Here is a 27,260-nt window from a genome sequence, read left to right as displayed (position 1 = left end):
ACACCGGAGCGGGTTTTGGGGGAGGACGGGTTTTATTTGGGGGGGGAATTCGGGATTTTGGCGCTTTTCCCGATTTGGCAACTTTTGGCAGCGGGGCGGGGGCGGCGGGACCCTCGGGAAAGGGGCGTGGTCTGGTCGGGCCCCGCCCCTCCGCGGCGAGGAAGCTGCGCCGCCATTGGTTGAGCCGGCGATGACGTCGGAGCACTGCGGCGGCTCCGCTCGGCCCCGGTGGCGTCGCTTTAAAGGGGCCGCGCTCGCGGCAGCGCCGGCGGCGGCCCCGAACCGGCCCCGAACCGGACCCGGAACGGCCCCGAGCCCGGGCTGTCCCCGAGCCGCCCCCGCACACTCCGGCACCGGGGCGGACCGGGCGATCCCGGCAGGTTCCGACCCGGTAAGGAGGCGAGAGGCGGCACCGCAGCGGTACCGGGAGATACCGGATCTGCCGCCGGTACCGGCGGGTCCCCCCACGCTGGACTCTGCCGGATGCGGAGCGGGTGGTGCCGGTACCGGGCGGTGCCGATACGGTCGGACCCTGCCGGTACCGGGGCGGCTCCTGCCGGTACAGGGGGGGTCCTGGTTCGGTCGGACCCTGCCGGTACCGGGAAATGCCGGCCGGGCACGGAGCGGCCCCGATGGAGCCCCGCCGGTACCGGGAGAAGCCGCGGAGCTCGGGGAGGGGCTGTGCCGGTACCGGAGCCGCAGCCGCTGCCGGCCCGGTTGCACCGGGCGAGAGGCCACGGTGGGATCCGGGGATGCGGGGCTGGATCCCCCGAACCGCCGCGTTCTGCGACCGGACCGGGCGCTTTGCCGAGCCCGGGGCTGCGGGAACGCCGCGGATTCCCGGCAGGAAAAACAAACACCGGGAAAAGCCGGAGCAGCGCGGTCACCCGGGGTGACCTGGAAGGGTCTGCCCGGTCCCGTGCCCGGGAATTCGGGGGGAAAGCGGAGCCCGGGAAGGGCCGGGGGGACCCCGGCGCTGGCTGGGACCGGCTCCGAGCGCTCCTTCCCAGGGATTTCTTTCCCGTTAATTCCCGCATTTCCTCTTCTTTCGGGGCTCGGAGCGGCTCCGGTTTAAATCCAGCGGCGCTGGGATCGAGTCCCGGTCCCGGTTCTCCCCTCGTGGCTTTTGGGGCACCGGGATTCTCCCCGCTCGGTTTCCCAGGAGTTCTGTCCCGGAGCTGGAATTCGCTCGAGAGCAGAAGTTGGTTCGAGTTCCTTAAAAACCCGAATATTTAACCCAAATCGCCTTTGGGGTTAAAAACCTCCAAACCGGGAGTACCGGGGAGAGAGCGCCGCTGTCCCGGGAATTCTCCCGGTATCCCGGGATTTCCGGGCTCGGTCCCGGTGCCGATTTCTGGGAACCCTCGGAGTGCGGAGGCGGCTCCGGCTCCCCAAAGACCCCAAAATTCGGGGCGCAAAGCGCGCCAGGAATCGATTCCCAGCAATTCCCCGGCGTTTTCTGATCCTTATCCCAAATTCGGGGAGTTGAAACCTTTATTCCTGAGTAATTTATCCCATTTCTTTTCCGTCCCGACTCTCCGGCTGCGCTACTTTTTTTTTTTTTTTTTGGGTGTCTCATCCCAGAGCAGGAATCGGGATCCGCTCCCTCCGGGATTTCCCTTCCCTCTGTCCCACTCCCGGCTGGGTGTGTCCGTGGGTTAATTTAGGTCCGGGAGATTTCCTAAATCTCTTTTTTCCCCCCACCTCCCGTGGGAGCAGGATCAGGAGTGGAGCTGGGAATTCCAGACCCCCGGGCTGGTTGAGCTCTGGTTCATTGGGTTGGAATTTCCTTCTCCGTGTCCCAAGGATTTTGGATTTCGTAGGATTCCAGGTGTCCCCCAGCCCTCAAAGGATTTCAATCCCTAAACAACCCACCTGGGATTCTATCCCGAAATCGGTTTGGAGCCGATTTTGGGTAGGTTTTGGGGCAATTTTGGGGCCGGTTTTGGGGCAATTTTGGGGCTGTTTCGGGCTGGTTTTGGGGGAGCAGCTCTTGCAGCCACATCTCGGGGATGCTCCGAGCTCCTGTGGGGAGATGGGCTGGGATTGTCCCTCTGATCCCTGGAAATCCCTCAGAAATCCCCCAGGAACCATCCCGGAGGGCTCAGGGTGGGGACCCCGGGACAGGGAGGCTCGGGTTGAGTTTTCCAGGGATTTGGAGCAGCGGGATCGATGCCGGGAGAGCCGGGGATGGGAATTTGAGCTGCGGGTTCATCCCGGGATGAGCTCCTGGAGCTCGGGATGAGCCCAAAGGGGCCCCAGGGGCTCTGGCCCAGCTCGAGACAGGTTTTGATGTCCTGGGACAAATCTGCCTGACCTCACCTGCCCCAAAACCCCAAATTCTGCCCCTGGAACCTTTCCCACTCCTCCAACCCCAAACCCTTGGCCCAGAGGAGTTTTTTGGGGCAGTTTCACATCCCCACAGCTCCCTGGTGTCCCCAATGTCCCCCGGAGCTCTTTTCTCATCACCACAAACTCTCCCTAAGGCTTCATCCCAAATTTATTTTCTCCCTGCTGGCAGTGACCAAGCAGTGACCAAAATTTCAGTTCCTCTTTCCTGTTTAATCCCTTTTTTTTTCCCATCTCTCCCGCTTTGGAAGCCACTCCCAGCCTGGCTGTGGCATTATTTGGCTCCAGGTTTTGTCTGTAAATAAACCCTAAATTTCTGATTATATATTTTTAGAGAAGAAACACCCAGTGTGTGGTTCCAGGCCTCACCAAAAAAAAAAAAAAAAAAAAAGGGATTTTTCCAAAATTTCATCCCTGGCTCCGTTTCCCTGCGCCAGGTGCCGCCGCAGCCGTGGTTTGGATTTTAATTCCAGCAGAGTCATGGATCGTGTTTGTTCCCAAAATAGTTGGGAGCCGGGCTCCGGTCCAGCCAAATCCCCCACAAATCACCTTCAGCCGCAAAACTCTTCCTGCTGCTGCTGACAAATCACGGGAATCCTCCCGGGCCCGGCTAAGCCCAGCTGCAATTCCCAGGACGATATTCCCGAATTTCCAGCGGTTTTTTGGACACCAGGGGTCGGCAGAATTCCGGCTTTGGTGTCATCCAGGAGGATTCCCTGCATCCAGAGGAACACCCCAAACCAATTAGGGTGGAAGAAAATCGGGGGGGATTTGGAGCAGCGCCGCTGTTCCCAAGGTTTTTTGTTGTTTTTTTTTTTTTTTGGTATTCCCGTTTTGTTGTTGTTGTTGTTCCCATTTTTTTTCTGCTCCAGTAGTTTTTTGCTCTTCCTGGAGTCTTTTGCTCCACCCGGAGTTTTTTGCTCTTCCCGATTTTTTTGCTAATCCCAGTTTCTTTTTGCTATTCCCTTTTTTTTTTTTTTTTTTTTTTTTGCTCCTCAAGGGTATTTTTGCTGTTCCCATTTGTTTTTTTTTTTTTTTCCCTGCTGTTCCTCCTCTGCCCTCACTGAGGATTAGGAGAGATCAGAGTCTTTAAGCAGCCTCTGCTCTCCTTTAATTCCTCCACCCTCAACCAGAAGCTCTTGAACTGCTGGGAATATCCAGGGAAAAGCCCCCAGGATTGACCAAATTCCCTCTTTTCTGTGCTCTGCAGCCCTCAGCCCCGGGGATGGTGCCAGCATGAGGAGGTGCTGCCAGGGCGTGGGGCTGCCATGCCTGTTTAAGGTCAGTGTCACTGTCCCCTGCCTGCCCAGGTGACCTCTGCCACCCCCTCGTCCTTGGGGAGGGCAGGGATCGCCTCCCCAAACTCAGAATTCCGGCCTGGAGTGGCTGCGGGTGCCAGGCCGGGGTGATTTTGGGTTTGTGGAATATCCTGAGCTGGAGGGAGGGATCCCCAGGGATCATCCAGAGCAGCTCCTGGCCCTGCAGGACAACCCAAAATCCCACCCTGGGCACCCCTGGGAGCTTTGGGAATGTGCCTGTTCCCCAGGGAGCTGTTCCTGTGCTTATGCCACCTCCCGGGGGAAAAACTTCTCCCTAAAATCCCACCTGACCCTCCCTGTGCTGTCCCCCCTGTCCCAGAGGTGTCACAGCAGGGCCAGGCTGTGCTGTCCCCCCCCCGTGCCCCCGTTCCAAGCCAGGTGTGCCGGGTCAAAGGCCGGCTCCCGGCTCGCTGATCCCGAGCCCGGCAATTCCCCGAGCCCGGGGCCGCGCTGTCCCCGCTGCTGTCCCCGGAGGCACAGTGACCTCGGGCCGGGATTAGCGGCACGGGGTGATCCCTTTATGGGCAGGATGAAGGGTTAGGCCGGGCCTGGCAGGGGGGATTAACCCCTCCCGGCGCAGCTGGGCTAATCAGCCCGGGCTCAGGTAGCCCCGGGGTGGGCAGGGGTGGCCACCAGGTCCCGGTATCAGCGGGGTCCCTGCTCCCCAGCATGGTGTGGGAATGGCTGGTGCCAGCACACCCCAATACCGGCGGGGTCAGTGACCCACACCCCAATACCAGCAGGGTCTCTCCTCTCCTCTCCTCTCCTCTCCTCTCCTCTCCTCTCCTCTCCTCTCCTCTCCTCTCCTCTCCTCTCCTCTCCTCTCCTCTCCTCTCCTCTCCTCTCCTCTCCTCTCCTCTCCTCTCCTCTCCTCTCCTCTCCTCTCCTCTCCTCTCCTCTCCTCTCCTCTCCTCTCCCAGGGTGTGGGAATGGCCGGAGCGCGGCCGCCCCGGTTCCTGCTGGTGTTTGACTTTGACGAGACCATCGTGGACGAGAACAGCGACGACTCCGTGGTGCGGGGCCGGGCGCTGCCGGAGCCGCTGCGGGAGAGCCCCCGGGGCGGCTCCTACAACGAGCACATGCAGCGAGTGCTGACCTTCCTGGGCGAGCAGGGCGTGCGCCCCGCCGACTTCAGGGCCGTCTACGAGAACATCCCCCTGTCCCCCGGCATGGCCGAGCTCTTCCAGTTCCTCTCCAAGCACCACGAGCTCTTCGAGCTGGTGCTCATCTCCGACGCCAACGTGTTCGGCATCGAGGCCAAGCTGCGGGCGGCCGGCGTGCACTCCCTGTTCCGCAAGATCTTCAGCAACCCGGCCAGCTTCGACCGCCGCGGCTTCCTCACGCTGGGGCCCTACCACAGCCACAAGTGCCCGCAGTGCCCGGCCAACATGTGCAAGAGGAAGATCCTCAGCGAGTACCTGGAGGAGCGGGCGCGCGAGGACGCGGAGTTCCGGCGCGTCTTCTACGTGGGGGACGGAGCCAACGATTTCTGTCCCTCGGGGATTCTGACGGCGTCGGACGTGGTTTTCCCCAGGAAGGGTTACCCCATGCACAGGCTGATCCAGGAGAGCCACGAGAATCAGCCTGGAGCTTTCCAGGCCGCCGTGGTGCCCTGGGAGTCGGCCACGGAGGTGGCGCGGTACCTGCAGGAGCTGCTCAGGAGGAAATGCTGAGGGATTTGGGATTCGGCTCGGGGGCGTCACGGCTCCCTGCTCAGCGCTGCTCGCTTGGCCTCGATCCTGGGATGTTCTCCTGCCTTTCCCAGCTCTGCTCTCCCGTGAATAAAGAAAGCACTTTCTGCAGGCCCTGCTGAGCCACGGGGTCACCGAGCTGCAGCCACGGCCGGACCCCGCAGGTACAGCCGGACCCTGCAGGAACAGCCGGACCCTGCAGGAACAGCCGGACCCCGCAGGAACAGCCAGACCCTGCAGGAACAGCCGGACCCTGCAGGAACAGCCGGACCCTGCAGGTACAGCCGGACCCTGCAGGAACAGCCGGACCCCGCAGGAACAGCCGGACCCCGCAGGAACAGCCGGACCCTGCAGGAACAGCCGGACCCTGCAGGTACAGCCGGACCCTGCAGCCACGGCCGGACCCCGCAGGCACAGCCGGACCCCGCAGGAACAGCCGGACCCCGCAGGAACAGCCGGACCCTGCAGGTACAGCCAGACCCTGCAGCCACGGCCGGACCCCGCAGGTACAGCCGGACCCTGCAGGAACAGCCGGACCCTGCAGGAACAGCCGGATCCTGCAGGAACAGCCGGACCCTGCAGGTACAGCCGGACCCCGCAGGAACAGCCGGATCCTGCAGGCACAGCCGGACCCTGCAGGTACAGCCGGATCCTGCAGGCACAGCCGGACCCCGCAGGTACAGCCGGACCCTGCAGGTACAGCCGGATCCTGCAGGTACAGCCGGACCCTGCAGGTACAGCCGGACCCTGCAGGTACAGCTGGACCCTGCAGGTACAGCCGGACCCCGCAGGCACAGCCAGACCCTGCAGGTACAGCCGGATCCTGCAGGCACAGCCGGACCCTGCACCTTTCGCCAACGCTGACGGGGGTTTTCTGGTGGAGTTGTTGCTTCCTTTCCCTTTTGACCTCGAAAGAGAATTCCTAAAAATCCGGAAGCCGGCCCCCGTGGGCTGGGCACGTCCTCGCTCCTGCCATCCTCTGCCTAGCCCTGCCTCCTTTTCCCTTCCTGATCCCACCGGGAATTCTGGCTGGGAAATCCCTGGCCCTCCACACCCCACTCCGCGTCTTGTTCCCGGGACTTTACTCTCGGGATCAAACGTGCCGGGAGCAGCAGGAAAGCTTTGGGAATGTGGCAGAGCCTCTCCAGCCCCGTCCCACCCCGGTACATCCCCCGCGGGAGCGGGACCCTGCCTCGCCCCTTCCATCCCTGCTCCTCCCCGCGGTGTCCCCGCGGTGTCCCCGTGTCCCCTCCGTGCCCCAGCGGTTTCCTGGATCGTGTGAGACCCCTCCTACCCCAGGGAGGGACAATTCCCCCCTGACCTGGGCACCTGAGAGGTGCCAAAATCCCCCCGGGGGGGTTCCGTGGTGCTGTGGCACTTCTGGCACCTCGTCCCCAGAGGCCAAACCCCACCCCAGCTCCCCACCGCAGTATTAATTACCCCTTCATTAATTACCCCTTCTAATTGCACTCTGCAGGGGGCACCTCTAGCACCCGCTGCTCTCTGGGGCTGGCTCCTCCTGGATTTATCCTGGATTTTTCCTGGATTTATCCACAGCCTTACCGGCCCTCGAGGGTGGCCCTGACTCCTCCAAACCCTTGGAACCCCAAAGCCCAGCAGGAAATAACCAAAGCAGCCCTGAGTTGTTCCTCCTCTGTCCCATCCCCTCTCCTTTGTTCTTCCTCCTCCTGTTCGACCGTGTGGAACTCAAAGCCATGGAATTAAAAATACAAATCAGTGTATTATAAACACAGAGCTCTCTGTATTGCAGAAAACACCAGCCCAGGGCATGAACCCACCTGGGAAACAGCTCTGAGCTGCAGCAAAATATTCCTCGGGCTGCTGGAATTTTGGGGTATGGCACTGGAGCGGCCGAGTGGGGTCAGGGGAGGAGCAGGGAAAGATTTGGGGTGGGGATTTTGGGGCTGGAGCATCCCTGGAGCCCACGAGGGACAGCGGGTGGCTGCTGTGCCCACCGTGCTCCGTGCCCTGGGTCTTGTTCTGGGCTGGGATCCAGGGCTGGGATCCAGGGCTGGGATCCAGGGCTGCACCCCGGGACCAGCTCGTGCTGCCACATTCTCAGCGCCACATCCCGGCCCCAAACCCTCCCAAGGATGCACGGGGGAGCACGGAATGTTCTGGAAGTTGTGCCAGCAGTGCCAGCCCCGCACATTCCCAGCGCTGCCAAAGCCGGAATTCCCAGCTCCAAAACCCGAAAATTCCCGGCTCCAAACACTCCCAAGCATGTACGGGGCAGAGGGGGAATATTCTGGAAGCTGTGCCAGCAGTGCCAGCCCCGCGCAGCCCCGCGCATTCCCTGCGCTGCCAAAGCCGGAATTCCAAGGAAATCCCGAGGTGCGGGGAGCGGGGCAGGCTCAGAAAGGCTCCACGTAATTCCCGGGGAAGAATCCCGAGTGCTGCTCCATCACTCCCTCGCACCAGCCGTCCGAGAAGCGGCGGGTGACGAACAGGAGCGCGCCCGGCTCCAGGGACAGCTCGTTGTCCTTCTGTGGCGTGTAGGGCCACAGGGCCACCACTGCGGGAGGGGGGACAGGACACATGGAGCCCGCCCAGGGGACAGGAGGGGACAGGAGGAGGGGACAGGAGCGGCCACCGCAGCGCTGGGCGTGCCAAGGGTGCAGATCCAGGGGTTTGGGATTTTGGGTACCTTTCTCCAGGTAGCTCTGGGGAGCCCATGGGGGATCCTCTGAGGCTGGGGGTGGTGGCAGGGGCAGGTCCCCAAATTCAGGAGCAGCTGGGGGTGGTGGCAGGGCCAGGTCCCCAAATTCAGGCGCAGCTGGGGGTGGTGGCAGCAGCTCCAGATCATCGGGGGCTGCCAAAACCCCCGAAGGGGTGAGGGATGAAGGGGATGACAACCCCAAAAATGGATGGGGAGGGGTCACAAGCAGCTCCCCCCATGTCCCTGTGACCCCTCCTGGAGCAACGAGCACTCACCTGGGGGCAGGAGGGGCGCTGGGGGCACGGCCAGGTGCCCAGGGAGGGGTGGTGGAGGTGGGATGGCAGCGGCAGGCGGGGGTGGCCCTGGAGGGGGTGGCCCTGGAGGGGGTGGAGGGGCAGGAATTCCTTCCCCAGGAGCTGCCGGGGCCCTGCTGGAGCTGCGGTGGAGGAGCATCAGTGTCAGGGCTGGCTCTGTGCCCACCCTGAGCACAGACATTGCCCCGTGCCAGGACAAGGTGGCACCGTGTGGCACGAGACTGAAGATGTGCAAACCCTTCCCCATCCTTGTCCCGTTCCCTCCCACCCCCTGTCCCATTCCATCCCAACCCCTGTCCCAATCCCATCAAATGCCCCAAAACCCTTCACTGCCCCCTGAAAGTGCCGAGCACCAGGAGCTGCTGGGGCCCCCTGGTACCTGAGGGACCCCAGTGAGGAGCTGGAGGTGGCTGAGAGCTTTCCCTCGGGAACCACGGGAGGCTGGATGGGCTCGGGGACACGGCTGCTCCTCCTGAAGGGATGGGATCGGTGGGATCAGTGGGATCAGTGGGATCATGGGATGGGATGGGATGGGATGGGATGGGATGGGATGGGATGGGATGGGATGGGATGGGGGTCAGTGGGATCAATGGGATCAGTGGATTGGGATCACTGGGATCAGTGGGACCCCCACAGAACCCACACCCCGTGCCACCACCCCTCGGTGACGCGGCAGGGCCACCCCACGCCCCGTGTCCCGTCTCACCCCAGTGTCCCCGCGGGCTGTGCCGAGGAGCATTTGGTGCTTCTCCGAGCCAGGGTGCCCGTGCGGGACAGCTGTGTGCTGGTGTCCTGTGGCACGGGGACACACGAACAGGGGGACAGACAGACAGACACGGGGACACGGGGACACAGGGACACGGGAGGGTGACATCCCTGCCCCACATCTCCAGGCACCCCACGGCTGTGACACCCCCTCCCTCCCTCTCTCCCTCCCTCTCCACGGGCTCAGCCCCGGGGCTCAGGGGAGCAGAGCAGGAGCTGAAGGAGCCCCCGGAGCTCCCGGGGCTGCGGGGGCGGCCACCGGCACCGTGGGAACAGCGGCCACCGCGCCACCACTTCCCCTGGCCCTGCTGGGGCTGGGAGGCCTCTGAACCCTCCCGTGGGGGTTTCCGGACTGGGGGAGGTTCTGTGGGGCTGGGAGGCCTCCAAACCCCTTTTGTGGGCACCTTTCGGAGCTGGGAAAGGCTCCATGGGGCTGTGGGGCTTCCAAACCCCTCTTGTGGGGTGGAGGGCCCCAAAGCTGAGTGGGCTGCAGGGCACAGACAGACAGACAGACAGACAGACCCCACTTCTCCATGGAGGGGGGGGGTCTGGGCCACCCCTGCATCCTCAGGGCAGTGCTGGGGACACTGGGGACACTGAGGATAATGGGGACACTGGGGATATTGAGGATACTGGGGATACTGGGGATGGGGATACTGGGGATGCTGGGAACATTTGGGATATTTGGGACATTAGGGACCAAGAAATGTCACCCAAAGCCCACTGTGGGACCCCAGCTGACCTTGACCCCATGGCCTATGCCATCCAGGACACTGAAGTTGAGGGGTTTCCTGTAATAGGGCTCCAGCACGGGGGGCTCTGGGGGGGCCACGACCCTCTGGCTGTTTGGGAACCTCTTGGTGACGGTGAGTGCTCCGATCTCACGCCGTGACACCTTCTCCTTGTGGATGTCCACTCTCTGTGGAGGTGACACTGTCCCCAGAGCCCCAGCCCGGGGCTCTCCCCTCTCCCCCAGGTGCCACCAGCCCTGTGTCCCCGCCCGGGAGGGAGGAGAGCATTGGGATTGCTCAAGGGCAGATCCCGCTCTGCCCCTGTCACAGCCCCCATGGCTTTGATGTCACCCAAGGCAAGGAATGGGGGGATGGCTGTGGCAGGGGGGTGTCAGGGGCTCAGGCACCCCCTTGAGCCCTTTTCCTGCTGCTTCTAGAGTGGGCCTGTCCCCTCCTGTGGCTGGCCAGGCTCCAGGTGGCTTCTGAGTGCCAGGAAAAGGCCAGGTGGCCACGGGACTCTGCAGCAGTGTCCCCGAACTCCGGGAAGACGAGGCCAGGCCCCAGCACGGGGACAGTGTGACCCCAGGCCAACACTCCGGGATTTCGGGACACTCTGGGATTTGTAGGTGTGACAGGAAAACACCCCCGAGAGCGATTCCTCCCCAGCCCCTCCAAGAGTGGTTGTGGGGTCTCCAACCCCCCTTTCCCAGAGCCCAGCCCCGCGGCACGGCCTCACCTGTGCCACGCAGGTGATGTCAGCCTCCACCTGGCGCAGCTGAGCCGCCTGCAGGTCCAGCAGGCGCAGGAAGGCGGTGGCCAGGCTGCTGACCTGGTAGGTGACACTGGCCAGGGACTGTGTGCTCAGAGCCATCGTCTCCTCCAGAGCCTTCCTCTTGTCGCTGGCCTGCAGGGGACAAAGGGGACCGTGAGACGAGGCCCTGCCACCACAGACTGTTCCTTCTGCTTTCCAAATGTCTCAGACTTCCCCTGGCTGTGCTAGCGAGGAGGGAGGGTGCAGGGATTCATCGGCATTCCTGCCGGGAATGATGCTCCCGGAGGTCACCGAGTGCCCAGCTCAGCCTCCGGGGACAGCAGGAGGCCACGTGTGGGACACCTGGTGGTGCCGGCAGCTGTGCTGGGAGCTGTCTCAGCTCTCAGAATAGCTCAGCTCATTTCCCCTCTGTTCTGCCCCGGTGGCTCCGGGCCTTGGGGCTGGCAGGGGTCACGGCCACAGCCCTGGTGGGGCACACGAGGAGCCAGAACAGCATTCTCCTTCTCCTGATCCCTGTCCCTCAGTGAGCCAGGCAGGAGGAGGAGGAGGAGGAGGGGTGCACCAGCATCCATGAGTGTGCAGGCCCTGCCAGGTGCCACCTCCCAACCCCTGTGACAACCCAGGACACGCTGCTGTCCCCAGCTCTCTCCCAAGGCTTCTCCAGAGGCACCAACGCCCTGGAGAACCTTCCCTCCACCCCAAACCCGCTGCCAGGGCCGCTGGGGAGCAAGAGCAGAACCCAAACACAGCAGAGGGTGGCCGGGGCAGCCAGGCTGGGAGCCAGCAGGGATGCTCGGGGTTAGCAGGGCAAAAGCTACAAAAAATAAAAAAGCTCCTTGGGAGCACCCAGCAGGGCTCGCATCACCCCAGCCCCATCAGCCACCCCTCAGGGACACCCAGCAGGGCTCGCATCACCCCAGCCCCATCAGCCACCCCTCAGGGACACCCAGCAGGGCTCGCATCACCCCAGCCCCATCAGCCACCCCTCAGGGACACCCAGCAGGGCTCGCATCACCCCAGCCCCATCAGCCACCCCTCAGGGACACCCAGCAGGGCTCGCATCACCCCAGCCCAGCGCCGTGCCCTGACCTGCAGGTAGTTGCCGTGGCAGTACTCGGCCACCCGCAGCAGGTTGTCGTGCTGCTGTCGCAGCAGCTGCCGACCCTCGGGGATGTCGCTCAGCCTCAGCCGCTCCAGCTCCGACATCTCTCCGGGCTCGGCTCCCACTTCCTCCCCGCTGCCGCGATTTGAGGCTGCCGGCGGTGCTGACGCAGGGCCCGCGGGCGCCGCCGTGTCCCCGTCCCCAGCACGGACACCCCGCCCTGCCCGGGACAAGCCGAGGGGCCCCGGCCCCACGAGGGACGGGTGTGAGGGCAGCCCTGGGCTGTGGAAGGATGTGAGTCACGGGAACCGGGGCCGCAGGGCCGGGGAGCGACCCCAAAATCATCCTGACCCTGAAATCATCCTGACCCCACAAGGATCCCGACCCCAAAACCATCCTGCCCTCCATCTCTGCCACCTGTGCCTAGCATCCAGGAGCCACCGCTGCCATCCCGGGGCTTGGGGCCGAGCCAGGCTCTGGCACATCCAGGAACCCACGGAGTTCCCGCTGCCCTTGGCCGCGCGCCCGGCAGAGGGAAGGGAAGGGAAGGGAATGTTCTGGGATGCTCCCGGTGCCAGGTGCCCCTCCCGGGAACAGCCCCGTGCAGGCTCTCCCGGAGCTGGCAGCGCTCAGGGCACAGCGGGACGCGCCCGGTGAGCCCCGAGGGGACAGCGGGGACAGCGCGTCCTTGGCTAAGGACGTTTCACACCCCCGCGGGCGAGGCCGCAGGAAATTCCCACTTCCCCGGTGCTTGGAAAGCCTCTCCACCCTGTCCTGCTGCTGCTCCTCCCCCAGGTGCCTCCTTGGCTGCACGGGAGAGTCCCTGAGGCTGGGCCGGGCTTTCCTGAGCCCGTCCTGAGCCCGCTCTAAGCCCAGGCCCGAGGGAAGGGATGGATTTCCTCCGCTGCCGCTCGCCGCACCCTCGGCACCGGCACCGAGCTGCTCCCGCTGCTCCCAGAGCTCCCCTCGGGACGGTTCCCTTCCCAAACTGGGGAGAAGCTGCTGCCACCCTCCAGGGGTCATTCCTGGGGTCATTCCCAGAGTTCATTCCCAGAGATCATGTCCAGGACGATTCCCAGGCATCACTCCCAGGAATCATTCCCAGGATCATTCCCAGGAGTCATTCCCAGGATCATTCCCAGAACCATTCCCAGGATCATTCCCAGGGATCATTCCCAGGAATCACTCCCAGGGATCACTCCCAGAGTTCATTCCCAGGGATCACTCCCAGAGTTCATTCCCAGGAATCACTCCCAGAGTTCATTCCCAGGGATCATTCCCAGGGATCACTCCCAGAGTTCACTCCCAGGGATCACTCCCAGAGTTCACTCCCAGGGATCACTCCCAGAGTTCATTCCCAGGAATCACACCCAGAGTTCATTCCCAGGGATCACTCCCAAAGTTCATTCCCAGGGATCATTCCCAGGGATCACTCCCAGGAATCACTCCCAGGGATCACTCCCAGAGTTCATTCCCAGGGATCACTCCCAGAGTTCATTCCCAGGGATCACTCCCAGAGTTCATTCCCAGGAATCACTCCCAGAGTTCATTCCCAGGGATCATTCCCAGGGATCACTCCCAGAGTTCACTCCCAGGGATCACTCCCAGAGTTCATTCCCAGGAATCACACCCAGAGTTCATTCCCAGGGATCACTCCCAAAGTTCATTCCCAGGGATCATTCCCAGGGATCACTCCCAGAGTTCATTCCCAGAGTTCATTCCCAGGAATCACTCCCAGAGTTCATTCCCAGGGATCATTCCCAGGATCATTCCCAGGGACCTTTCCCAGGGCTCAGGACCTGGACACGTCCCAGGCTCAGCAGAGCCCGGGGGGCTCCCCGGCTGTCCCGGCCGGACCCCACCCACCCTTCCTGCCGCGGGCCCCTCCCCAGGGCGATTAGCCCGACTTTGGGGCTAATTCCACCAACACCTGACCGGCTTAGGCTCCTGAGTCCATTATGAGCTTAGGGAGCAAAGACATCAGCTGCAGGCAGAGCGCCGGGCAGCAGCAGCAGGAGCAGCTCTCCCCTCGCATGGGGCTCTGAGCACCCCCCCGGCCCCCCCAGGTGAGTGCTCTGCTGCCTCCCGGGGGGATTTTGGCATCGGGAATGGCTTTCCCCACGTTTTATGGTTCCTCGGGGATCACCTGGTGTCAACGGGGAACTTGTGACATAGGGGTTTTGGTTTTATTTATTTTTTTTTTTTTTGGTAAAAAGGAGTTGGGTTTGCCTAACCTCCACTGTGCCAGAAACTTCCAGGGGTGTGGGAATAGTGGAGTTCAGGGTGGTGGAGGAGCCGTGCTGTAAAATCCTGGAGGAAATGAAAACCGGAATGGGTTCAATTCCTTAGAAAAGCCGGGGAGATGTTCCCAGACACTGCTCAGGGACACTGCGGGGTGGCGTTCCAATCCCATTGGCACACAGCCATAATCCCAAGAGTCACCTGTTCCCTCAGTTCCAGGGCAGGATGGCTCAGGACATGACCGAGAAGGAGCTGCTGAAGATGGAGCTGGACCAGCTGAAGAAGGAGGTGAAGAACGAGAGGCAAATGGTGAGTTCCTCCCTGAGCTCCTCCCTGAGCTCCTCACTGCACCCCTGGCAGCACCCGGGCACCTGAGAGGGGCTTTGGGACCCACGGCACCCCCGGGGTCCTTTGGGACACCTCAGGGGTTATTTGGGACACAGATCTTTCGGGACAGGGGTTATTTGTCCCAGGGATGGTTTGGGATAGTCCAGGGATGCTCTGGCACAGCCCAGGGGTGGTTTTGGGTGCCCCAGGGATGGTTTGGGATGCCCCAGGGATGGTTTTGACATACTCCAGGGTTAATTTGGGATGTCCCAGGGATGGTTTGGGGCACCCCAGGGATGGTTTGGGGCACCCCAGGGTTATCTGGGATACTCTGGCACAGCCAAGGGGTGGTTTGGTGGTTTGGGATGTCCCAGGGATGGTTTGGGTGCCCTAGGGGTGCTTTGGCGCACCCCAGGGATGGTCTGGGACACCCCAGGGATGGTTTTGGCACAGCCCAGGGGTGGTTTGGGATGCCCCATCCCAGCAGGGTGTTCCCCTCTCCGGGCCTGCACCGATCCCAGTGTCCCATCCGTGTCCCTGGCAGGTCTCCAAGACAGGCAAGGAGATCAAGGAGTACATCGAGTCCATGGCGGGCGAGGACCCGCTGCTCAAGGGCGTGCCCGAGGACAAGAACCCCTTCAAGGAGAAGGGAGGCTGCACCATCAGCTGACCCCCTCTCCCATCCCAGGACTGTCGGCTTCCCCTCCAGCCTGACCAAACCCTAGAGCAGTTAGAGGGCAGCAAAAGGAGAAAAAGAAGGAAGAAGAATAAAAAAAAAAAAACAACCAAAAAACCACGAACAAAGCAAAACAAAACAAAAAACCAAAACCAACCCCACCCCCCTCGGGGGCTGAGCTGCGGCCGGAGCTCGCAGCTGAGCTTTGCTTTCCCACGAGCAAAAAATAAAAAAAGACCAACCCAAAACTTCTGCATTTTTAACAGCCTGAGCAAGAGGGGGATGGTGGAAACACTGAGCTGTGTCTGCTCTGAACCCCCCGAGCCTGGAATTCCCACCTGCTCCGGGCTCTGAGCTTTGTTCCCCTGATCCCCAAGATCCCAGAGCGCTCCCTTCCCTCGGGATTCCACCTGGGATCAGCTCGGGAAGGAGGGAGATGCCACCACCACCATCCCACCTCCTCCTCCTGTCTCGCTTCCTCCTCTGGAAAACTCCTGGAAAATCAGCTTGTGGCTGTGGTGTCACCTGGAGCCATCCCTGGAGCACTACAAACCTGCTCCCAAAGGGGTTTTTTTTGTTGTTGTTGTTTCTTTTTTTTTTTTTTTTAATTAGGATAAATTTAATTTATCTTAATTTAAAAAAACCCAGGGTAGAGCCAGCACCTGAATTCAGCGGGGTTTGCTGTTTGGAGCCTTTTTGCTTTTTTAAAAATCCATTCCAGCTCCATAAAAACTGCTCCAAGACCATGAACGCCACAAGAGAAGCAGCAACAGCAACTGGAATTTTGGAGTCCTTCAGGGCGCTGCCCTTGCTGTGGGCTGTCCCCATCCCAGAGGAACAACCCTCTCCCACTCTTCCTCTTCTCCCAGACCAGTTTAAATCCCAGGAAATCCCCCTGGTTCCCACCTGGAGCCTGCTGGATCTCTGCTCACACAAGGCAAAGGCACTTCGGGCACCCTAAAAATGGGAAGAAAAGACAGAAAAAAGTGGATTTTCCTCAAGTAGGGAGTCCTCCCACTCCCCTGCAGCCAGAACCCCCTCCCTGCTCTCCCCAAATATCCCAGATCGAGGTGGTTTTGTTTTTATCTCGCAGATGCTCAATAAACCCGCCAGCACCGCCACGGCCTCCGTTTCTTGCAGGAAATACTCTCCAAAAAAAATAGAATTTAGGGGCTTTATCTTTGCTCTAAAGTGGCCTTTATTTGCTACAGCTGCAGTAGCAAATAAAAGCCACTTTTAATTTGCTTTAAAAGCAAATAAAAGCTGTGAGTAGCAGCTCACAGTCCCAAATGTCGGCTTGGGATGGATGCATTATTTTTTTAATACATCCTTTTTTTTTTTTTCTTTTTACTCTAAAACTTGGATGCACAGTGGGGCTGAATCCTGCTTTTTGGTGTAGTTTTTTATGGTTCTGCTGGGGTCGTTTTGGGAAAGCAGAATCCAATTTTTCGATGAAGTTGGTGGGTTGTTTTTTTTTTTTTTTTTTTGGGGGGGTGGGTGATGGAGCTGACTGTAAGATGCTCCATAATTAATTCGGGGTTTGCTTCTTCTCCTGGCCACCGCTCCATGACAATTTCAGGCTATTTAGGTTAAAATAAAAATAAAAATCCTATATTCGTATCATGGCCTTGAGGTGATCGGCTCCACCGGGGCCTGAGCTGCCCTTAATCCATCCGAGAACCGGGCCGCGGCCTGAGGGGATTGAGCCGTTAATCGACGTTAAACGCCTGCGAACGTGCGTCAGAGCCGGGGCAGAGCCGGCTAAGCTGCCTCGGAGGGGATTCGGGACAATGCCGGCACAGCAGCAGCTTAGGGCAGGGCCGCACGGGCCGCTCAGCGTCGTGAGGGCTCCGAACCGCCATGAGGGTTCCGAACCGCCATGAGGGTTCCGGGCTGCTGAGGGGGAGGCGAGGCAAAGGCAGCTCCCAGCCAATAGCAGGGTGGGATTGGCAGAGTGACGTCCCTCTCAGCCAATCGGCGCTGGAGAACGGAGAGCGCCGAGCGGCTCCCGGGGAAACGGATTGTGAAGTGGGAGGTGGTACAAAGCAGGATTGCAGCCAATAGAAACGCGATGCTGCGGGAGTGACAGAAGGCGCAGCCAATCAACGATGGGAACCGGAGAGCGGGAACCTTCTCCGGGGGGGTTCAGCATTGCTGAAGGAGGAGGCGGTGCAAGGAACGTTCTCAGGCAATAAAAATCGATATTATTAGAGTGACAGTCCGAACAGCCAATCAGCAGTAGAAAACAGAGACGGCGATTCTCCCCTCAGGGCCCGGGCCGCGCCTGTAGAAGGCGGGGTGAGGCTCGAGGACAACCAATAGAAACGCAGGGTTTCCAGAGTGACAGCCCGCTCAACCAATCAGCGACGGACCTCGGAGAGCGCCCTCCGGCTCTCATCCGGGACCTTTTCCCCGCGCCTGCGCCGTGAGGCGCCGGCGGCCGCGCAGAAAATGGAGCGGGACGGGCACCGGTGCGGGCCCGGTCCTCACGGTGCGGCCCCCGCAGCCTCTCATCCTCCTCCGCTCCTTTCCTCTTCCCTGCTCGGGCCCGGAGCGGCGGAGGCTGCGGGCAAAAAGAAACGCGAGGTCCCACCGAGATTTGAACTCGGATCGCTGGATTCAAAGTCCAGAGTGCTAACCATTACACCATGGGACCGCTGGGTGTAGCGAGAGGCGCCGCGCGCCCACCCTATCCCTCCGCCCGCGGGAAATAGTCCGGGACGTTCATCAGGAATTCCGGGAATTCCGGGAATCCCGGGATGTTCCCGGCTCTAAAATCCCCCCGAAACCCCGGATTTCCCTCTGGGACAGCCCCGAGCTCCGGCGCCGGCAGCCTCGTGCCCGGCCCTCCGATTTCCGCCTTCAATTTTGTGTTTTTTTCCTTATTTCTGCCTTTATTCCTTTGGAGTTTTCCCGTTATTTCCCCCCTTTCTTTCTCTGTTTCATCTATTTCCCACCTTCTTTCTTTTCCACTCCATCTTCCATTTATCCATCTCATTTTTCTTCCATTCCCCTTTCTTTATCCCCCCTTTCTTTCTCTATTTCCCTATTTTATATATCTATTTTTATTGAATTTCCCCTCACTTTCTTTTTCCTCCCCGCTCCCCCTTTACTCATTTTCCCTCTAGTCCCCTTTATTTCCCTATTTTATGTATCTATTTTCCCTTTATTTCCCCTATTTTTCCATTTCTCCTTTAACTTTTCCCCATTTCTCGATTTTTTTCCTCTGCTCCTCCTGTTTTCCCCTTTATTTCTTCCTCCCCATTTCCCCTTTAATTTTTCCTTTTCCCCCATTTATTTTTCCTCCATTTTCCCCTCTCTTCCTCTTTCCTTTTAAATTTTAATTTTAAATTTCCCCGTTATTTTTTTTCTCCCCCACCAATTCCTCACTTCCCCCTTTTTTCCCCAATCCCACAAATCCACACAAACACTCGTATTTTTTTTTTTTTTGCTTCTTTCTGTGTTTTTTTTCTCTTTTATTTTTCACAACGAAACAGTGGAAATAAAGCGATTTGTGGCAAAAAAAAATATTAAAAAAAAAAAAAAGGACGTGAATCGGGAGAGGTAAGAAGGGGGAAAAAAGGGTGAAAACAACTCAAAAAAAAAGGCAAAACCACATCCCAGAAATCACAATTTTTACATAAAGAGCCTGAATTTCCCTGGGAAAAGCAGAACCTTTGGATGCTCCCAAAATTCAGCTCCACCCCTCCCTCCCTCCCTGCTGCCATCACCCCGAAAGAAAAACCCAAAACCATTGGAAAAATAGAAAAAAAAACCCCAAAATTATCAACTTGGATTCCCCCAGACCTGCGGGGAGGCCGGAGGAGAGAGGAGGATGAAGGGAAGGAGGAAAACAACAACAACAACCAAAAAAAAAATAATAAAAAAATCGAGTATTAAAAATAAAAATTAAAATAAAAAATAAAATAAAAATCAAAATAAAAAATAAAATAAAAAAATAAAATCAGTCACAGCCCAAATCTGGGACTGGTGAGGTCTGGAGCTTCCGAGGACTCAAAAACCTGGAAAAGCAATCCCGTAAATCCTATTTTTTTTTTTTTTTTAAATCCTATTTTTTTTTCTTTTTTTTTTAAAGAACATTTTTCTTTGGAGAAAAAAAAAAAAAGTGTAAATTTTAATTTTTGTTTTTTTTCCAACTTTTTTTTTTTTTTTAACTTTTAAATTTTTTTTTTTTTTTTTTTAAATTTAATTTTCCTTTTCTCCCTAAAACTACGCGCCCGGGGAGTCGCCCCTACCTAGAGTCACCTACGGCTAAGAGGTAGATAAAAAAAATTTGGGATCGGGCCTGGGGGGGGGGGTGAGGATTCCCGGGATCGCTCCCGGGGTCGTTCCCGGCTCCGTGGGCGCCGCGCGTTCCGGGGCTCTCGGAATCATCTCCCGCTTCCCTCTCCCCCGGTTTCCTGGGATTTCACCCCCTCTTCCCAAAAGGTCTCGCGGGTTAAGGCCGAGCTTCCTCCCGGAATTCCGAGGAATTCGGGATCCCAAGGTGACGCCGATGGAATTCGGGGCCCAGCGTGGATTTTTAAGGATGGATTCCCGGTTCTGTGGTTTTCCCGGGATTTAATTCACCCCGAGAGGCGTCTCTGGAACAGGTTAAGGCCGGATTTCCGCCTGGAATTCCATGGAATTCTGGATGCTGGAGGAGCCGACGGAATTCGGCGACGATCGCGGATTCTTCGGGATGAATTCCCGCCTGGCTCTGGTCAATCCCGTGGATTTCTTGGGATCAGCCATGGGAGAGGCGTTCCCTGCTCTGGATCAGCTCTTCCCACCCTGAAAATTCCCTGCCCCAAGAACGATCCCGATTCCAGGATCCCAAAAATTCATCCCATTCCCGGGATCCCAAAAATTCATCCCAATCCTGGGATCCCAAAAATTCATTGAAATCTCGGGATCCCCAAAAACCATCCCAGTGCCGGGATCCAGGAATTCATCCCAAACCCGGGATCCACAAAACCATCCCAGAAATCATCCACAGGTTCTTCTGGAGCATCCCCAAATCCTCACGGTCCGGGAGAACTTCCCAAACCCAGCGGGGTCCATCAGAGCATTCCCAAAATCCCGCAGAACATCCCAGCCCGGCTCAAACATTTCCATGATTTTGGGAAGAGCATCCAAGAGCTCCTGGGAATTCCACTCCCACAAAAAAAAAAAAAAAAAAAAAAAAAAAAACAAAAACCAGGAATTCCGGCCCGTGGATAAGGGTGGAGCAGGCGCTGCGGTCAGCCGGATTTTTCCAAGGAATTCTCGGGAATTCTCCCACCCCACCACCCTCCTGGAATGTTCCAGAGCTTCCCCACGACTCCTCCTCCTCTTCCTCGGAGCGATCCCAAAATTCTGCCTCCAGCGGGAAGATCCCTGCGGCTCTGAGGTAGTTCCAGGTGTGTGATCCCAGCTGGAAGCACTTCCCAAAAAAAAAAAAAAAAAAAAAAAAAGCCAGGAAAAAAAATTCAGGATGGAAAAGCCTCCGGATGGTTCCGCTCCGGAATCTCCGCGAGGAAACCTGGGATAAAATCCCAATAAAACACAGAGAAAATCTGGGTCAGGGAATGGGGGGGATTCTTCTCCCTGGAGGAATTCCCAAGGAATTCCAAGCGTTATTCCAAGGTTTCCAGGATTCACGTGGAAAAATCCAACCAAGCTTCAGCACCGCCATTCCCGGAGAGAATCCAGAACCAAATCCCGGGAAAAAACGTCCCAGGATCCATCCCGGGAGCAAAGGGATTTCCTGGGATCATCGAGATTCCATCCGGAAAAAAACAAATGGTGACAGGGGAAAAAAAAAAAAAGGGATTGGGAATGAGCCAAGGAAATCAATCCTACATAAATGAAAAAAAAAAAAAAATTCCACAGTTTTCTGGGAAAATTCCCACAATATCCCAAAAAACAAAACAAATAAAAATTGGGTGGAGCAGCAGGGATAGGCAGGGAAAACCAAGGGAATTAAATTAAGGAAAAGTCTTGGAGCAAATCCCATTCCGGAGCCATTTCCTCGGAGTTTGAAAACCCCCAAAAATCCCCAAAAAACCCCAAAAGTTTGGGAGCAGAGAATTCCAAAAATCCCTCTTTCTTCCAGGCACTGCTGAGCTGTTCCTGCTTTTTCTTTTCCTCTTTTTCGGGGGAGGAATTTTTTCCTTTTTTCTGCCCTAAAAAAAAAAAACCAAAAAAAACCAAAACCAAACCCGACCCCAAATCCCTGGGAATTCCCAAGGAACGGAAAATCCAGTGGGGAGGAAGTTCCTTTTTCCGTCATTTCTTCAGGATTTTGCTCCTGTGGGATTCCAGGAATCCACTCCATGCCCTTCATCCAAATCCAGGGAATTCCGGGAAGGCGCCGGAGCTCAGAAGACAAAAATTCCACTGGGATTTTGGGATTTGGGATCCATTTTTCCCCGTTTTTTTTCCGGCTGGGTGGTGGAAGGAGGCTCCGATCCCTTTAAATCCAGCTTTTCCCAAGGCTCATTCCAGCAGATCCAAGGCGAGAATCCCGAAATTCCCTACACAGGGAAACTGAGGCACAGGGAAAGGCTCTGCTCCGCCAGCTTCCCGAAATTCCTTTACCTCCTTCCCAAATCCTCCTAATTCCATGGACAAGGAAATTCCAGGATTCCCTTGTTCCTGGAAAGGGGAAAATCCCAAGGAATAAAACAATCCCAAATTATTCCCACTAAAATAAAAATCCCCGGAGCTGCCGGACACGCTCATCCCTGAATTCTGCTTTTCCTTAAATTTTGCTTTTCCCTCAATTTCTTGGCACAGATGGAGGAGCTCCTGTGGGGCTGGGAATTTTTTCCGTTTTTTTTTTTTCCCATCCCAGTCTGGATCCGTCTCATTCCCGTTTTCCTGCTGTTCTTTGGGAATTTTTTCCGTTTTTTTTTTTCCCATCCCAGTCTGGATCCGTCTCATTCCCGTTTTCCTGCTGTTCTTTGGGAATTTTTTCCTGTTTTTTTTTTCCATCCCAGTCTGGATCGTCTCAATCCCATTTTCCTGCTGTTCTTTGGGAATTTTTTCCTGGTTTTTTTTTTTTTCCATCCCAGTCTGGATCGTCTCAATCCCATTTTCCTGCTGTTCTTTGGGAATTTTTTCCTGTTTTTTTTTTCTTCCATCCCAGTCCGGATCCGTCTCATTCCCGTTTTCCTGCTGGTTTGTTGGGAATTTTTCCCAGTTTTCCATTCCAGGCCTCTCTCCCATTTTCCTGCCCCCTCCCGATTTTCCATCTTTTTCCAGACAAAAGCGGGAGATGCTCCGAGGTCTCTTCCTTCCCACAAATCTCTTGGATTCAATTCAATCAAAAAATTCAAATCAATTCAAATCGATTCAATTTCCCTCTGGAAAACACAAGGGGAATTCCCCTGGGAATTCCGACAGCGCCAACGGGACCCGGGAACGGGAAAAGGGTGGGAAAAGCACCAAAGATTCCCTGAATTATTGGAATTTTACCTCCAGACCTTCCCAGAGATCCCAAAAAAAGGGATTTGGGAATTGTTATTCCCCGTTTTTAGCGCTGGGATGGGAAAAGTTTGGGATTGCCGAGGTTGGGAATCGGAGTTTCAAGTATTCCAAACTTTTTTTCTGGTGAAAATTCCAAGGAAAACGCCCCCAGGGGGGCCCAAATCCGGCTCCTTTCACCCCAAAAAATTTTGGGAATCTGCCCCCCTGCCCGGGGGGGGGGATCCCACATTCCCCAATCCCAAATATTCGGGATGAGGTGATGGGATTGGGGGAAAACAGCACCAAAATTGGCATTTTTGGGTTATTTTTTGTTGAATGTTTCGTGGAAAATTTGGATTTTTCCTACAGGGCTGAAAAAAACAAAAAGGGAAAAAAATGGGATTTCAACCAAAAAAAAAAGGGATTTCAGCAGAAAAAGAAATTGGGATTTCACCCAAAATAAAGAGGAATTTTACCAGGGAAATCGGGATTTCTCTAAAAGAAAATAGGATTTAACACAAAAAAAAAAAAAAAAAAATTAATTTTTTGGGATTTCACCAAAAAAATGGGATTTGACCCAAAAGAAGGGATTTCCCCAAGAGTCACCCTGTGAAGGCTCTGGAGGAGGCAGAGGCCGATTCCTGTCGGGAATTCTCCCCTCCCTCCTCCCTGTGCGTTTGTAGGGAATAAAAAATTGGCTCCCACCTAACGAAGGAATTCATTCATTAATTTATCTCTCTCCTCATCCGTCTTTAAAAATGATTTTTTAAAATATTTTTTAAGCTTTTTCCTTTTTTAAAAAATATTTTTTCCTTTTTTAAATATTTTTTTTCCTTTTTTTTTTAAATTACTTTTTCCTTTTTTTTAAAAATTACTTTTTCCTTTTTTTAAAAAAAAATCTTTTTTTCCTTTTTTTAAAAAAATTCTTTTTTTCCTTTTAAAAAAAATTATTTTCCCTTTTTTTAAAATTTTCTTTTCCTTTTTTATTTTTTTTTCTTTTAAAAAAAATTATTTTCCCTTTTTTTAAAATTTTCTTTTCCTTTTTTATTTTTTTTTTCCTTTTAAAAAAAATTATTTTCCCTTTTTTTAAAATTTTCCTTTTTTATTTTTTAAATTAACTTTTTAAAATTAACTTCTTCCTTTAATTAATTTTTTTTTTTTTCCCTCGGTAAAACGGAGGCAAAAAAAAAAAAAAAAAACAACTATTTTAAAATAAATTTATTTTTTGCAGTTTTTTGTGGTTTTTTTTTTTTTTTTTGTAATTTTATTTTTAAATTTTATTTTTTTTTAATTTCACAGCACCATAGTGGAGAAGATGGATCGAAACCACCCCCCTGGAATTCCGGGAAGGTCGGGATCGTCCTGGGATTCTGGGATCTTTAGGAATTTTCTATCAAATACAGAAAAAAAACCAAAACAAAACAAAACAAAACAAAAAACCTCTTTATGGCTTCAGAGTGTGAAAACAAAACCAGCACAAAAAAAAAAAAAACTTTTGTTTTTTTTACCCCACTTTGCATAGAAAACACTGCCCAGGAGTGGAAAAAAATTCCCAAAAAAAATCCATGGATTTGGCTGGATCCGATTGGGAAAATCCTCTCAGCCAGTGCCGGGTTCGGGTTTGGTTTTTTATTCCTTGAAATCCCTGGGGAATAAAAATAAAAATTAAAAAAAAAAAAAGGGAAAAAAAAAAAAAAAAAAAGGAAAAAATTCAAGTTTTTCCTGCTGGGAAAATCGAATTTGGAATTTTCCCGGATTTTTTTTTTTAATTTTTTTTTTTTTTTTTTTTTTGGAGAGCGACGACGCCTGAGAGCTGAAATTCCTCAAGTGGTTGGGAAAGGGCCCCAAAATTCCATCCAAAATATCGAAAAAAAATGTATTTAAAAAAAAAAAAAATCAAAAATAAGGAAGCTGCTGCCATCTTTTCCACTAGGTCCAGAATTCCCGGCGTTCTCTCCGGAACGCCTGGATTCTTCCATTAAAAAAAAAAAAAAAAAAGAAAAAATTCCAAAAAAAAAAAATTCTCTCTTTTTTTTTTTTTTTTTTCCTCTTTTTCATTAAAAAAATAAAATCTTCCCCGTTAGCACCTCTTATATAAAATATCAGCGAAAAGCCCCGAAAATAAAAAAAAACAAAACAAAATAAAGTGAAAACAACCCAAAAATCAGAATATTCCACAGCTGAGGTAATCGCACCTGAGGTAGCTTTTTTTGAGCTTTTTTTTTTTTGTGTTTTTTTTTTTTTTTGTCATTCCCGGTTTTTGTTTTTTTTTTTTTTTTTTTTTTTAATGCCCTGGAGCAGCAGAATTCCAGGAATTTCCCCTTCCTTAAAGCTGCTTTTCCTGCTGTTCCAAGAAGTTTTTTTTTTTGTTCGTTTTTTTTTTGGTTTTTTTTTTTTTTTTTTTTTTGTTTTTTTTGTTTTGTTTTTTTTTTTTTTGGAGAATTTTCCCCAAAATTCCCTGCTGGGAAGGGCTGGGCTCCGTTCAATCGACGGCGAAAACGCCAGGGCCGGGTTTGTCCCAAATTCCCAAATTTTTTAAATCCTAAAAAAATAATAATAATAATAAAAAAAAAACCCCAAAAACCTGGGGAGCTTCCCAAGTTCCCTCCCATCATTCCTGTCTCTCATCCCATTTCTGGGTTTTTTTGGGTTTTTTTTTTTTTAATCCCAAATTCCCAGTTTTTAACCTCACCCGGGAATCCTCCAATCTCCCCCAAAAGTTCACTCAATTTTGCTTTTTTTTCCCCAAATTCCCACTTTTTTTTTTACGTCCCAGCTTCCCTTCCTCCGTTCCTGCCTCTCTAAATTCATCCCAGATTTCCCTTTTTTTTCTCCCAAATTCCCATTTTTTTTCCACCACTCCCAGTTTTTCTTCCACCCTCTCCAAATCCATCCAGATTTTCCTTTCCCACTTTTCCCTTCCCATTTTTTTTTTTTTTTTTTTTGAGCGGGGGGGAAAACGCAGGAAAATTTCTCATTTTTTGGGGCTGGAATTCCTGGAGCCCAGCCCTAAGCCCTGGCAGGAAGAAGCAGCTTCGGATCCTTCCCAAAATATTCCCAAAATATTCCCAAAATCCTTTCAAACCCCCCAAGGAGTGCCGGGAATCAGCGACCGCTGACGTTTCTAAAATTCACTTTTTTTCTCTCGTGGGATTTTCCTGCAGAAATGAGGAATTTGGGGATTTTTTTTTTTTTTTTTCCTTCCCCCCTTAAATCGGGGAGGGGAAAAAAAAATCATTTTTAGCCCCTGATCCCAAATTTTTTGGGAATTTTTTTTTTCTCTGCTGGAGGGATTTGGGAATGAGGAGCCCCAAATTTGAGCAGATTCCAAATTCCTGAGGGATTTTCCTGCCCTTTCCAGCTGCCCCCAATCCCTCCTGCAAGGAATTCCCAGATTCTGGTGATGGAGATGAGGAATTCCAGGGAATTCCTATTGCCCAAAAATTGGGATTTTTTTGCCTTTTTTCCTTCTTTTTTTTTTGGGTCTTTTTTTGAGGGTGTTTTTTTTTTATTGCTGTTCCTGATGGGAAAAGCTGAAGCTTTTCCTGGGATACATTTTCCTTATCCTGAGGAAATGTCAGCACAACTCCACAGTGGGAATCAGCAGGAAAACTGGGAAAAAAGAGGGAAAACGGGGGAAAAAAGGAGAGAAAATGGGCAAAAAAAGGGAGGGGAAATGGGGAAAAATGAAAAAAGGTCACATGTCCCATTCCTGCTAGAATTCCAAAGGCTTCAAAAAAATAAAAAAATTAAAATTCCCAGTGGAATTCCCAACCTCAATTTGGGGGATGAGATTTCCAGTTGAGTTTGCAATGGAATTTCCAATCCTGTGGGGGATGAAATTCCCAATCCCTGTGGAGGTCATTCCCAATTCCTGAGCATTCCCAGTTCCTGTGCATTCCCCATCTCCATTCCCCGTCTCCGTTCCTGGCATTCCCAATCCCAGTCCGTTCCTAATCTCCATCCCAATCCCAGTCCCTTCCCAATCCCAGTCCATTCCTAATCTCCATCCCAATCCCAGTCCATTCCCAGCATTCCCAATCCCTGTCCGTTCCCAGTCCCAGTCCATTCCCAATCTCCATTCCCAATCTCCATTCCCAATCTCCATCCCAATCCCAGTCCATTCCCAGCATTCCCAATCCCTGTCCGTTCCCAGTCCCAGTCCATTCCCAATCTCCATTCCCAATCTCCATTCCCAATCTCCATTCCCAATCCCAGTCCCTTCCCAATCCCAGTCCATTCCTAATCTCCATCCCAATCCCAGTCCATTCCCAGCATTCCCAATCCCTGTCCGTTCCCAGTCCCAGTCCATTCCCAATCTCCATTCCCAATCTCCATTCCCAATCTCCATTCCCAATCCCAGTCCCTTCCCAATCCCAGTCCATTCCCAATCTCCATCCCAATCCCAGTCCATTCCCAATCTCCATTCCCAATCTCCATTCCCAATCCCAGTCCGTTCCTAATCCCCATTCCCAGCATTCCCAATCCCTGTCTGTTCCCAATCCCAGTCCATTCCCAATCCCTGTCTGTTCCCAATCCCAGTCCATTCCCAATCCCTGGCTGTTCCCAATCCCAGTCCCTTCCCAATTCCTGCCCATTCCCAATCCCAGTCCCTTCCCAATCCCAGTCCGTTCCCAATCCCAGTCCCTTCCCAATCCCAGTCCATTCCCAATCCCAGTCCCTTCCCCATCTCCGTTCCCCATCTCCGTTCCCGGCATTCCCAATCCCAGTCTCCCTGCGGTCGCCGATTCCCAGGCTCTCGCAGCCCGGCCTGGCTGTGCCGTGCGCTCGTTTTCCCGGGATTTGGGATCCGGGGAGGGGGGAGGGGGGTGTCCCTGTCC

General features: G+C 54.5%; 3 protein-coding genes, 1 long non-coding RNA gene and 1 other non-coding gene across 7 annotated transcripts; 3 read left to right on the top strand and 2 right to left on the bottom strand.

The window, feature by feature from the left end:
- Positions 1-198: 198 nt before the first annotated feature.
- Positions 199-5,732, top strand: PHOSPHO1 (phosphoethanolamine/phosphocholine phosphatase 1). Of its 3 annotated transcripts, none has more exons than XM_062508353.1 (4): positions 199-391; positions 3,560-3,630; positions 4,589-5,523; positions 5,600-5,732. In XM_062508353.1, exons 2-3 carry the CDS (start codon positions 3,586-3,588, stop codon positions 5,339-5,341), a joined length of 798 nt encoding a protein of 265 aa, XP_062364337.1. In that variant the 5' UTR covers positions 199-391; positions 3,560-3,585; the 3' UTR covers positions 5,342-5,523; positions 5,600-5,732. The 3 variants fall into 3 exon arrangements, with proteins under 3 accessions (XP_062364337.1, XP_062364339.1, XP_062364338.1); XM_062508355.1 differs by lacking the exon at positions 199-391 and adding an exon at positions 1,992-3,145; XM_062508354.1 differs by lacking the exon at positions 199-391 and having other exon boundaries at positions 1,992-3,630.
- A 25-nt stretch (positions 5,733-5,757) lies between these two features.
- LOC134053383 (uncharacterized) lies at positions 5,758-6,282 on the top strand. The gene is made up of 3 exons (XR_009933941.1): positions 5,758-5,827; positions 6,075-6,093; positions 6,189-6,282. It is a non-coding gene; the product is annotated as an uncharacterized LOC134053383 (long non-coding RNA).
- A 1,452-nt stretch (positions 6,283-7,734) lies between these two features.
- Positions 7,735-11,827, bottom strand: ABI3 (ABI family member 3). Its single transcript, XM_062508323.1, has 8 exons — positions 11,711-11,827; positions 10,586-10,753; positions 9,861-10,037; positions 9,060-9,145; positions 8,733-8,825; positions 8,315-8,475; positions 8,028-8,192; positions 7,735-7,895 (listed from the first exon to the last, which is right to left on the bottom strand). Exons 1-8 carry the CDS (start codon positions 11,825-11,827, stop codon positions 7,735-7,737), a joined length of 1,128 nt encoding a protein of 375 aa, XP_062364307.1.
- A 1,981-nt stretch (positions 11,828-13,808) lies between these two features.
- On the top strand, positions 13,809-15,426 carry GNGT2 (G protein subunit gamma transducin 2). Its single transcript, XM_062508382.1, has 2 exons — positions 13,809-14,273; positions 14,836-15,426. Exons 1-2 carry the CDS (start codon positions 14,190-14,192, stop codon positions 14,959-14,961), a joined length of 210 nt encoding a protein of 69 aa, XP_062364366.1. The 5' UTR covers positions 13,809-14,189; the 3' UTR covers positions 14,962-15,426.
- A 2,125-nt stretch (positions 15,427-17,551) lies between these two features.
- Positions 17,552-17,623, bottom strand: TRNAQ-UUG (transfer RNA glutamine (anticodon UUG)). Its single transcript has one exon. It is a non-coding gene; the product is annotated as a tRNA-Gln (tRNA).
- Between the last annotated feature and the right edge of the window lie 9,637 nt (positions 17,624-27,260).

Source organism: Cinclus cinclus, chromosome 24 (assembly GCF_963662255.1).
Source record: "Cinclus cinclus chromosome 24, bCinCin1.1, whole genome shotgun sequence".
Lineage (NCBI taxonomy): Eukaryota > Metazoa > Chordata > Aves > Passeriformes > Cinclidae > Cinclus > Cinclus cinclus.
This window is presented reverse-complemented; position numbering and strand designations above follow the sequence as displayed.

Bases quoted from the DNA above. Each gene is read 5' to 3' on its own strand.
- ABI3 (XM_062508323.1), bottom strand. From the start codon at position 11,827: ATGTCGGAGCTGGAGCGGCTGAGGCTGAGCGACATCCCCGAGGGTCGG. The intron at 10,754-11,710 runs GTCAGGGCACGG...TGTCCCCTGCAG, and splicing joins GCCACGGCAACTACCTGCAG to GCCAGCGACAAGAGGAAGGC. The intron at 7,896-8,027 runs GTACCCAAAATC...CCCCTCCCGCAG, and splicing joins CCAGAGCTACCTGGAGAAAG to TGGTGGCCCTGTGGCCCTAC.
- GNGT2 (XM_062508382.1), top strand. From the start codon at position 14,190: ATGGCTCAGGACATGACCGAGAAGGAGCTGCTGAAGATGGAGCTGGAC. The intron at 14,274-14,835 runs GTGAGTTCCTCC...TGTCCCTGGCAG, and splicing joins TGAAGAACGAGAGGCAAATG to GTCTCCAAGACAGGCAAGGA.
- PHOSPHO1 (XM_062508353.1), top strand. From the start codon at position 3,586: ATGAGGAGGTGCTGCCAGGGCGTGGGGCTGCCATGCCTGTTTAAG. The intron at 3,631-4,588 runs GTCAGTGTCACT...CTCCTCTCCCAG, and splicing joins GGCTGCCATGCCTGTTTAAG to GGTGTGGGAATGGCCGGAGC.